Source organism: Mastigoproctus giganteus, chromosome 6 (assembly GCF_048544385.1).
Source record: "Mastigoproctus giganteus isolate SK-2022 chromosome 6, ASM4854438v1, whole genome shotgun sequence".
Lineage (NCBI taxonomy): Eukaryota > Metazoa > Arthropoda > Arachnida > Uropygi > Thelyphonidae > Mastigoproctus > Mastigoproctus giganteus.
Window position 1 is genome coordinate 29,147,509 of NC_143580.1, and position 12,945 is coordinate 29,160,453.

The window sequence follows — 12,945 nt, forward strand, 5'->3', positions numbered from 1 at the left end:
CTGCTGCTTTTTTTTTTTTAAATCAGCACTGGAACCAGCCTCTGCTAGCTTTAAAGTCTTCAAAGCATGCATCACTTCCACTGGTTGATGGAGCTTTAAGTTTCAGGTTGTCATAGATCTGCTTAGCATGTTCGCAGGTAAATTGTCTAGGCACTGTCATCTGCTTTTCCCTAATCCATACCCTTTTGTTTAAGTATTGCAGAAATGGTCGATTGAGGAAAACCATACTCACGTACTAATGCACTAATTTTTACTCTTCCATGTTTTTTTTTTATCATCTCTTGCTTCACTTTAATAGAAATTTTATTCTTAACTTGTGCTTGGTAATTAAACACTTAGTTACCGAGCACTAGTAAAATGAATCAAGGCAAAATCTTCAGTTATGATGCTAGACCTAAAAGACAAAGTGAACTGTAGGAGTTTTATTTTAATTAAATTTAATTTCTGTTTATTCTTGCTGGTGCCAATGTCAGTCGTAAATCACTGGAATAAGTTGTCGCAATGGGTACTTGAGGGTGACAGTTTGGGAATATTCAAAGGTTGGCTGGATCAGCACCTACGACAATGAGTGGAATGCATAAGGCTTTAATTTATTTTTTTAAATTATCTTGCTAGTGTAGCAAAAGCCTAGAGCTTCATTAAACCATGACAATACTAATATTAATCACAAAATAAAATGTAAAATTCAAGTTTGTTGAGAATGAAGACTTAGAAGTAATTTACATGAAGTTCCCAAGTAATACATGCTTGTGTCAACTCCACAAGTTGTCCTTTATGTACAGAAATATTGCATGAACGAATTAAGAGGTAATTATCCCACTGTATAAGGCAATGACTAGATTGCATTTTGAATACAGCATACAGGTTTGGAACCTCATTTAAGGATTTAGATCTGTTGAAAGGGTGCAGAGATGAGCAATAAGATTAGTCAGGGGCACAAAAGAGTATTCTGAGAAAGGCTTAGGTTCCATAATTTGCTGAAGCTGGCAACCAACAAGCAGGCAGCATTGTTGTTGCAAACTATTATAAGGGCTGAATTAATCACAAATGCTTCTCTGATGATAGAATGTTCATTGAGTGAACAGAGTAATTCAGTGGCTGTTTACTGAAGGCGGCACTGGATTCTTCACTGAGGAGGCATATGCAAGAGATTTAGGAAGGCCAGGGGTTAAATGCATGTTATAATTTTTGATTATCCTGTTTGAAAGATTTTATTTAGGTGTAATGTACATATGTCAATTCCTTTATTAATGGCAAAATGCAGTATTTGGTAGATAATGAATGCTTCTTTGAAATTCCTCCTCCCTTGTGGTATTTCAGCGTGGCTACAATAAAATAAGTAGTCTCAATCCAAAGTGTATTTAGCAGGCCTAGTCCTGTTTGGTTTTAGGCACACTAGCAACTTAGAAATGTCTTACGTCTGTAGTTGTGGGCTGAAAAACCCAGATAACTCATGGGATGTAAGAACCCTATTCCCATTTCTTCAGTTGTCATCAGGAATCAAATTTAGACCTCTTTAAATGAGTGGGAAGTGATGAAACCACTATATCCTGTTGTTAAATGTGCTTTGGATCTGATTATCTTCATGGTTTGTTTTAATCAGTTTTATGGGACAATCTTTGTTTATTGACATCCAACAATAGAAAGAAATTTTGGCATGAACAGTGAAGGCTATTGATGAATATTGCAAGATGGGCTGATTTATCATAATGAGGTTTTAAACTTTATATTCACATAAAAGTTTTAACTAATTTTCCCCATTACTGTTTTCATGAATACTTTTTGCTCTATGAAATTAAGAATTTTGTTATTGACAAAATCTAATAATGTGTAACAGATTTCTCAACTCAACATTTTTGTACCACACAAATTATTCACTTAAGCACTTAGGAAAAAACAACACAAAGCACAATGTTATCAATATCTGTTTACTCAAGTAGTCAGCAATAACCAATTATTACACTGTTCATTTTACAAAAATAAAGGTCCTATAAAACAAAGCTGTAAAAAAAGTAGTTAAAAAAAACAGGATGGTCCCAATTTCTAGCAAAAAAGTTGCAGACTTGGATTCTACACTGATGCTTTCATGAAAAAAAAATAAAATAAAATAATAATAAAACTGTTAAGTATACAAGGTAACATGTAGGAAGTATACAAATCTGAAACAAGGTAACATCACTTAAGCTAGCAAATATACAGAATGATCATGTATTCAAATTTAACAGAAGAACAAACTTTCAGTTTCTGTGAAGTCAGAAAAAAGCACCATTCACTTGTCACCCTCAACATATTAATATGAAGGGTAAGCACCAAATTGTTAGGGAAAGAGTGGGGAGGGGAGCAAAAAAAAACATGAGGGTCCTGACTGCTGCATCTGATTACAAGGTATGCTGGCTCATTTACCAACTTTTAATTATAAAATAAAATATTGGTGTATATAGACAAAATAATTTTAATTTTTTCAAGTGTTACAGCATAAAAAAATGTTAGACACAAAGGCAGGCAGAACTGCATAGCGTTTTTATGTGTTACAGTCTTCGGTATTTCTCAACCACTTAAGTCGCCCAGAAGAAGAAATACATATTAAGCTACTAAAAAAACCACATGATACAAAAACTTTGGCTTCCAGAGTTTCAAAATACAGTCCATACTTCTTTCTTATACTGTACAGTTTGGGAAGCCGCCACTTCTGCTACGTACTGCATTTAATTCATTCGGAATGTTAGTAGCAAGTTGCTTAGCAACCACATTCAAGCTAGAAGTTTTGGATGTCTTTTAATTTACGTTTTTTGCATCAGTCATATCCCTGTGTTGCTTAGCAACCAGACAATAACCATGGCAGGACAATTGTTCAAGCTTGACTATCATCATTCAAAGATTCATCAGGCAAGTTGATTATGTCATCGCCACCACCACTGGAACTCAAGGAACCCCTTTTTGTTGCAAGATAGCGAGAGGATGGAAGACCTGAGGCTCCACCGGTTGAACCTCCTGCAGCTCCACCTCGCCTGAAATAATCAAAACAAAAACATTATTTCTGCATTGCCTATCAGTACAGAAATTACTTACACATATTATATAAAATTTTCTGTATGATCTTTGGTTGACTATAACTAGCCAACAATTTTTTTTCCAAAATATTTAATATTTTAAGTCATCAGGATGAAAAATTCATAAAAAACATGGTTCCCAAATCAAAGGAAAAAAAAAAGAGAAAGTTTCCCAAATCAAAGAAGGAAAAAAAAAAAAAAAAAACCTTAAATGTAATATAAATATTTTGAAAATCATAAAAGGTATGGAACATGTATTTTTACCAGTCAATATAGCAAGGGTACTTACAGAAGGAATGTGTGCACACAAACACACACATTTAAGTGAGGACTGATTTATATGGTTTTAATTTTGTATTTTGTAATAGATTAAAAAAAGTGGAACAAGAAGTTTTTTTGTTTTTTTTTGGTACTATTCCATTCATGTAGTAGAGCAGTTCCCCACCACCATAAAGTTTATAGCCTCTAGGCACATACTAGATTGACTAGTTCTACAGATGCTGATATAATAAGACTAACTGAGACTGTCACCCTGATATAGGGGGTGATTTCATTGGAATATAATGCATATAGAAAGAACAGACAAGGATGGAGGGGAGAGGTTATGCCCCTGATCAAAATCTGTATGGATGCAGTGAAAGGATTAGTAGCAAAGGAAATTTGAGTGGGGAGGAGTGATACACTATACATGACTGCAATGAGTATAATAAGAGCCTCTACATGCAACCTTAATGGGCAAGTAATCCATAAGCAAATTCCTAAGATTGGAGGTCATGGAGTTTAAGGGAACATTGTAGGATCTTCTTGAGAGATGAAATATAATTTGTATGCTTTGCTGTAGAAATATCTCACTGTAATCCTATAGAATTGTATCTTGAGCAATATAATATCCTAAATGGATCACGAAACGTGACTTTGGAGAGGAGAAATCTTAGACTAATCTAGTAAACTATTATGAAGTGGTCACAAGAAACAATTTTTACCTTATTTTTGTACAATAACAATTTTTGCACATTTTTATATAGAGGTGAAACACAAGCTGAAACATAGTGGGTTAATGGGCAAGATTCTAAGGTACACTGAAGGTTAAGTTTTGGTCCAAGGTTCAAAACTGGAGCCACTTGTTTCAGATTTTCATGAATGATATGAATGAGGAAAAAAGGAAACAATACTGCAATTTGCAGATGTAAAGATTGGTAGTCACAGAAACGGCACTTATGTTTTAATGTTGCCAATGCAACATTCTTCACTTGTGATATAATAATCTGAGAATAAAGTACACATTATTTGAGAGAGATTAGCATTATGATTATAATCATTAAAAATTTACCTGCAATGCAAAGCATATGGCTAAAGGTGCACTAAGGAGGTTATAGACCTCTTATACAAGCTAATGGTGAGACCACATTTAAAAGAAATTGCTTCTTGAAAGGGTCTAAAGATGGAAACGAGTGTGAAAATAAAGGGTCATCCATATTAGGATGAGACTATGAAAATGTGGGTTACAGAGCTTTGACACTATCATCTGAGGGGGGGGGGATGAATGATGGAATTTTCACAATGAAATAGGGTCTGGCAAAATTAGAGGGCAATTGGATCAGCACTTTCTGGAAGTAGAAAGAAGGTGAGAAAGTGGTATAGTTGTATAGCCTTATTTTTGTTTGCTGATGTAACAAAAATCTGGCTTTCTTGAATCTTTTGGCCTTTATCAATGCTAATATAATATCTGCCATTGCAATAATAAATAAAAACTTGAAATGTTTTATAAAAATCTTATATAGAAAAAGTTCTGTTTAACTGGGCATTACAGAGGTGGAATTCATATCTTTTTTTTTTTTTTTTTCAAATTAAAGCAAGCTACTTCTAGGAGATTAAAACAATAGGAGGTTAAAGTACTAAAAATAGCAATTAGGAAATATTTTGAAGATATAATTGTGATGAAGAAAGGTTGCTTTCATCCAAATGGATGAAAAGGAGGCTTTGGCTTGGATGAATCATATGCTGCCTAGATTTTCTTATATGTGATGGGTTTGAATGAGGAGGCTCTTCAACTTAACAACAGGAAAAGGTATGGTAAATTAATCCAATAATTTCATTTTAAAATTCTTGGCAAAGAAACTATATCACCTACCACTGTTATGTAGTATCAACTCTATTACATAACTTACTGGCTCATGTCATGTATTTAACAACTTAAACAGGTGGGATGGAAGAAAATCATCTTCCTGTTGTTCCTGAAATTTGATATCACCCTGTTTAATACCCCTCCCCTCCTGTAGCAAACAAGGCCACAGGGGAAATATTTATATGTGGCTTATGAGAAAAATTTACTCTGCTGGATGACCCTTTCTGGCTGTTAGGTAAGAGAAGTGTTGGTTAATTAATTGGGCTGGTCTGCTAAAGGTGCATTCTAAATTTGACCAGTTTATTTATGACAGAACAAAGTTACTGGAAAAAAAAAAAAGTTTTACCTCATTTTATTTTTAAGTGTTGATAACTCTCGGGACATTGCTTCATTGGATTCTATCAAATCTTCTAGTTCTCGTTGAGCTTTACGCCTCTGGGCTTTCTCCCTGGAACATTCCTCTTCTGCTTCATCCAGTTGACGTTTCAGAGCTTTCACCCTTCCATTAACTTTTTCTACCTACAAGTATTAAGTTGAATTTCAACGAATTAAATCTCTTTTACCATACCTATTTTATCAATTCTCAGCAAGAGAAAATAAATAAATATATATATTAAGCAAATACAGGATAGCAACAAATTTGCCATTTCTTAACTTGTTCTTGCCTGACTTTAGCAATTCTATGTTGAACCAGATGTCCTATTAAAAAGAGGAGTCCTTAAGATCACATATGCAATACTGATGTAAAAAACCACCCTCAAAAAGTAAGACTTCATGTGACTACTAAATACAGTGATATTCTCTTTCTCTTGTATCTTGCAACTATTCTGACCTTATGTGGTCATCCCAGAGTATAAACAGAGTTTATTATGTAATACCCTCATAATTTCAAATTTCAAAGTGAAAATTTTCATTTTCAAAATTTCAAAGGCAAAAGCTAATTAGGTACTCTGGTTTATAAAGTCCATGCTTATGCCTTGGAGGTAATTATTCTGTGTGTGTGTGGGGGGGGGGGGGGTAATAATTTTAAAGTTCAAGATTCCATTCTTTAGATATTATCTGAGGATGATTTATAGCATTGCAAAGGCATTGTTTCCGATGCCTAAGGTCCAAATTTTGTGAATTGTTCATCGAGGACAAAGTTTCATGAAGTCCAATTTCATACACGGGCAGCTAGTTCCACGTCATCTTATTACTCTTCATATTTTTCATTTTTGTAAACTTGAGTGTAAGTAATGTGATCCAGGTACCTCCAATGGAAATTGCTGTTGCACTCCTTTTGCCACAAAATAGCATCATTATATAAGCAAACTTGTTATTACCCTAAGTGGATGAATTATTTTTTTTTAACTGTTTGAAAAGACCACTTATAATATGGATTAATATGCTCAGCATTAGTATTGGCACTCAGTTAAGAATACTGTAAGATGGCAGGTCTAATTAGGAAGTCTTAGAAACTTGTAATTTATCATTTAATTATTTCATAATTTTACTATGTAGTATGAAAATCTATTTATGAGAAATGCTTTGTTTTCATTCCTTCTCCCCCTCATTCCACATTATACAAAAAAAAGAAACTTGCAAACCTACATTTTAAATGAAGGAATCAATCAAAATTCAATAGTGTTTATAAAACTATCTGAACACATGAAGTATTGTGCTTATTAGTATGAATAAAAAAAATTAAATTGAAATCTAAAAATGTTTGAAAAGAATACTAGACATACTTGTTCTTTGTACTGGTCTGTGTGCCGGCGTTCATCTTCAAGTTGCATTAGAACCTCTTTTAACCTCTTTTCAATTTTACGCCCTGCTTTTGCTACTGTTTGTCGCTCTCTAGAAATAATTAAAAATCCAATATAAAAATTATAAATATTTCTGTATTACAGAAACATTTTTTTAATTAGTTAGAGAACTGGTGATGGGGAAGGTTTGTTATTTGTTATTTGGGAGCATTAGCAACTAAGGCCATGTTGCTCCGGGGATATGCAGTGGTCATTCCCTGACCTTTCCGCATCCTCCGTATTTGGTGGTCATGGGCTCGAACCTCGGTCTAATCAAGAAGTGTGTGCTACGCACTGCTGCTCCTGCCCACCTGGCTACAGAGGTGCCGACGGGGAAGGTCTGCAACTTTCAATTTGAGAGGAAATAAAAATAATAAAATACAAAATTCCCCCTAATATAAAAATAAAAATAATAAAATACAAAATTCCCCCTAAAATATATTCTAGAGGTTTGTAAAAGAACAAGAGAAGTTTACCTCAATATGATACACAGAACACTTCCGTATGATACCCTCCAGAAATAAAACGCAAACAATTAAAAAAATTGAAAATCTTACATTACAGTAAGAAATAATTAACTGTAACTAAAAATTAAGTAAAAAATTAATTTAACGAAAAAAAAAAAAAAAATGCAAAACGATTTTCTGAAGCTGACAATGCTTTGACCATATGTCGTGATTACAAGAATGAAAATTACTGAATGGGGGTGAGCATGGAATTTAAAACTTAAATAGGGATTATTTGTCTTCACGCATGCACATAAAGGGAGCATGAATCGGAGATTAGATGTGGCCGGCAAAACATTAACAGAATTCTCATGTAATTTAATTCACAGTTTCTGCAATTAATAGTCTTGTATAATTATGTTGGACACTAAGTACTTTGTATTTTGGCCTCATTAAATAAAAAAGTATGTTTTTCATTAATGGCATGAAGGGTTAATTCTGATGCCGCTGAACGAGAAGCACGAACTGAGGCCGTGTGTTGATTAACACGAAAATTCAGAGGTAACCGCATAGAACCCTGATGAGACGAGTTGCAATCACCGCAAGAAATGTTATATACTAGGTCATTTATTTGTGTTGCGAATGAGGAAAGGCTGAGCAATTGTTCAGTAGAGTGTGTAATTTCCATATTGGCCTGGATACAATTTTAAATTTGGTATCTTTAAAGACAACTTAACAGATTCTTTAAAGATATTGAATTTAAAATTGTAACCAGGCCAACACGGAAATTATACACTATACTGAACAATCGCTCAGTCCTTTCCTCCTTCGCAACACAAATAAATGACCTTGTATACAACATTTGTTGTGATGACTGTGACTAGTCTTATCAGGGTTCTACGTGGTTACCTCTGAATTTGTGTTAATCAACATGCGGCCTCAGTTCGTACTTCTCGTTCAGCAGCATCAAAATTAGCCTTTCATGAAAAACATGCTTTTTTATTTAATGAGGCCAAAATAGTCTATTAATAGTCTACGAGACTATTAATTGCAGAAACCATCAATTAACTTACATGAAAATTCTGTTAATGTTTGCCGGCCATATCTAATCTCTGACTCATGGTCCTTTACGCGCATGTGCAAAGACAAATAATCCATATTTAAGTTCGATGCTCACCCCTATTCAGTAATTTTCACTCCTGTGACCACGACATATGGTTGAAAAGCATTGTCAGCTCAGGAAAATCGTTTTGCATTTTTTTTCATTAAATTAATTTTTTACTTAATTTTTAATTGCATTAAATTGATTTTTAGTTATTGTTAATTATTTCTTACTGTAATGCAGTGGTTTTCAACCAGGGTTCCGCGGCACCTTAGGGTGTCACAACAACATTCCAGGGTTGCTACATAATCTTTTTAATTTGGTGGTGATCCATAATTGATGTTTACTTAGTACCTCTATATAAAGAATAAAAATTATTATATACCATATATATATATATATACACCATATACAGTAAACCCTCGCTATTCGCGGGGGTTACGTTCCTGAGAAATGTCGCGAATACCGAAAACGCGAATACTGAGTTATGGCTCCCATAGTAATAAAGGGGTTCCGTTCAAAAGTATGAAATATATAAGAAAAACTAGTCTAAAATTTTGTCTATGTATGTATTATATGTACCTTCATAATATGACTGTACATGACAGTACATAGTGAAATGCAAGCATATGGCATCGAAATGAAAATAAGAAACAATTTAATATTAAATGTAATATTTATTAGAAATTTCAAACAAATCTTTCAAATCAGCGCCTTTGCTAGCAAAAAAAACCTATCCCGCCAGTGCTATCACCAGTTTCGCTAAAGTGTTGATAAAGAAGTTTTGCCTTTTCACGAATGATGAGTGAACTTAACGGAATTTTATTTTGAATTCGGTCTTCTATCCACAGATTTAAAGCTTTTCCATTTTTTTTAATTTAACATCACGAGTTACAGAGCAAATTTTTGAAGCAATTAGCGCGGTTTCACGGACACTACGGCAGATTTTTTCTTCCGATTTCTTGATTGATCGTACTGTTGACTCATTGATTTTATAATGTTTTGCCACTGAGGAGACACTTTCACCTTTAGAAATTTCGTCTAATAACTCAATTTTATTCGCTAGTGTCATCACCTTCTTTGATATTTTCACATTTCTCTTTTTATTCGTAACCATATTTTTGTAGGGGTTAGAAAGAACTTGACCACAATAAAGTCACTTTCTTCCGTTAACGCACTCGAAAAAAGTCTGTTTTACACTGCAAAACGGTAGAGTTATCATTTTTGTAAGCATATCAATTTATAAATTGATAAATTTATTCAATATATAAACATATAAATTAAAATCAAACGACGAAACCTTCCATGACTAACACATACTGAACAAGGATTAGCGAGAAACATCCACGCTCGCGATTTTTTCACCCCTCTCCCCCACCCACTGAGCGCTGTTTTGACCGGGAAAGATAATTTTAGCCACGCCCATGTTTTTATGGCGGAAAATATTCACGGCGTTTTAAAATTCACATTTTTTTAGGTTTCATTTTATATTAAATCGGCGATCGCGAATACGCGAAAAGCGGGGGTTTACTGTATATAATTTGTATTATGAAATGTAATTTTTATAATTATATTATTGTAATAACTGATATAACATGTATATTTTTTTATATTTTATATATTTTTTTAAATATTTTATGTATATACAGACAGAGAATCGGATCTAATAAGCAGAAAGTTGAGTAGGGGTGCCGCAAAATAAAATAAATTACTTAGGGGTGCCGTTATTAAAAAAAAAAAAGGTTGAAAACCACTGCTGTAATGCAAAGTTTTCGATTTTTTAATTGTTTACATTTTAATTTCTGGAGAGTATCACATGGAAGTGTTCTATGTATCATATTGAGTAAGCTTCTCTTATTCTTTTACAAATATTGATATCAACGTAGAACGTATTGAGCATTATAGCTCTGGTTTATACTATCAAATTCTACAGGTTTGTACTATATATATATATATATATATATATATATATATTATGTCTGTATAAACACAGGTATTCGCTAGGCTAATGTGTATATTGTGTGATGAACACAAAAAAAAAACACAAAAAAAAAAAACAATTCTTATCTCATATCAGGCTCTAACTGAAGAGGCCTTTAAGAATTCCTCATGAATAAACTACTTTATACATTCCATAATAAACTGAACCTCTTCTCTTGACTGTCTGTAGGTATCTCAAACAGCTTTCTTCTCAAACTTCATCAAATGTATTGGAAAATTATCATTTTTCCATTTCAGTTTGCCTACCTTGCAGCTTATCTTTTAAATGGTATTAAAATGCATGTAGGTATAGAATGATTTTTGAAACATTTCCCAAAATAAAAAAAAAAAAAAAAAAAAAAAAAACATTAAAGAAGATGAAATCCCCTTTCCCTTCATCCTGTAATTTTCTTGAATACTTCCCATACCAAAATGGTATGAGCACTACCAGCTAATTATTTCTTGAGGATTTTTAATGGAAAACGAATCTTTAGTAATGGTTAAGTTAACAATATTGATCCTCACAGTAGCATCCCTAAGTTGACGGAGAAAGCAATCATCCAGAAGGAGCAAGAACTGGCTGCTGTTAGCAGAGTTTGCTTGTCTGTTCCAGTTGCATGTATAGGTGATCATCATATGCAATAAATTCATTAGAGGTGCAACAACACTCCTGTGCTTTTGTTGTTCCACTCTTTATATTACACAAGAATGATTTATATATAAATCTTAAATATTAGGAAGAATCTTGCACCTACTCTGTTCAAGTGAATTCCACCTTTACTAGAGATATTCCTTCACCAAAAAACATTAGTTTGTAGATCTATATTTAAAGCTGTAGGCTGAACTTAGAACAGAACAGGCCTCAAATGCAACTGGCATCATCAGCATAAATATGAATAAATATTTAAAAAACTTTTTTCAGAATGTAAGCTGAACAAAATACCCATGAATCTGTGAAAACATTCAGATTTCTGCCAATTACTAGGAACAATAAGTAGAAATGAAATTAACAATTAACTGCCACAATGTTAAAGGGGAAAAGATTATACCTGGGGACACCAACTTGTTTTTTTGTTATGGTGCCAAAAGAGTGCCATAAAAAAAAAAAAAAGTCACTTTTCATTAGCATTCCTGCCCCCATGAAACATGTCTCAGGTGTCACAAAATCCAATTGTAAAAAGTTGCTTCTGGCCATGAGACAAATCCTATGTCTCATACTGCTTGTTTCTGTTTGTGTCATTTATTTCTCTAAGATAAGAGAAGTGAGTTTGTGAAATTGCATAGTGTAATATACAAAGTGGGGCTATTAAATAATGCTGTTGCAATAAAATAATGAAATATTTAGTACCTTACAAGTTATCCCCTTCAAAGTAATTGCCTTGTGCTTGCACATGCACACTATTCCATACCTTTCTTCCAAGAATGGAAATGTTTCTGAAAGTCATCTTCTATATGGCCTTTTAACAGTTATGGTCATTTTTTTTTCTGAATGTCTTCAATGGACTGAAAATGGGTTGTTAAGTACACTTTTCAGTTTAGGGAAGAGGGAAAAAAATCACAAGGGGCTAGGTCTGGCAAGTAGGGTGCATGGCAAAACAATGTGCTGGAGCACTATCCTGATGGCACATCCAACCATCCTTCCACAATTTAGGTCTCTCCCCTCAAATTTTCTTGAAGTCTTGTCAGAACTTCAGTGTAATATGTTTGACTGAAAGCCTGATTTATTCAGCCATAATAATTAATTCCTTTAATATTGAAGAAAACAAGAAGCATGGTTTTCTTTCTTGATTTTGACATCCTTGCTTTTTTTGGTCTGAGAGATTGTTTTGTCTTCCATTGTATTGACTGTCTTTTAGTTTCTGGGTCATACAGAACAGCCAACTTTCATCGCAAGTAATTACAATACTCAAAGTCTGAGTCTTATTAAATTTAAACATCTTCACAAATTTGGAGTCTTGTCATTCTTTGATCTTCATTCAATTTTTTTGCACCATCTTGGCACACAAACACATTTTTCATGCCTTAAAGTGTACATGCTAAGATGGTGCCTTCCATATTCTCTTCAGTCTAAAGATCTTTTATGTTATTCAAACACACAAGCTCTTGACATAGTATCAATTTTCTATCTTCTTCAAAACTTTTAGTTTTCTTCAGTTTTGTTAAAAATTTGAAGTTAATTTATTGTTTGTTCTTTTGTCTGGCATTTTTATGGCAAACTACAAAAACACAAGGTAATGAAAACCTGTCTCACTGCAAAGTAAATGAGCATGTTGGAACGTCACTTGCCAGACAACTAAAAGGTTCAAGGTCAACTGTTGTTCCTTTGTTTCACGTGGCACTTTGTGTGCAGAGGCTGTGTGCACACTCATTGTTTAAGAGCCACACTTCATAAATAGTACTTATATCAACTTAAGAAGCCAACATAGCACAACTGCAATGTGAGACAACATGGTGGAGT

General features: G+C 33.6%; 1 protein-coding gene across 1 annotated transcript in view; it reads right to left on the reverse strand.

Moving 5' to 3' along the window:
• Positions 1–1,967: 1,967 nt before the first annotated feature.
• zip (myosin heavy chain 10) overlaps positions 1,968–12,945 on the reverse strand; it is a 380,860-nt gene continuing 369,882 nt past the window's right edge. The window contains exons 38-40 of the mRNA XM_090375898.1: positions 6,903–7,011; positions 5,522–5,694; positions 1,968–3,008 (exon numbers count right to left, since the gene is read on the reverse strand). Coding sequence (XP_090232024.1) covers positions 2,852–3,008; positions 5,522–5,694; positions 6,903–7,011 — 439 coding nt within the window. The 3' untranslated portion in view covers positions 1,968–2,851. The remainder of the gene's footprint in view (positions 3,009–5,521; positions 5,695–6,902; positions 7,012–12,945) is intronic.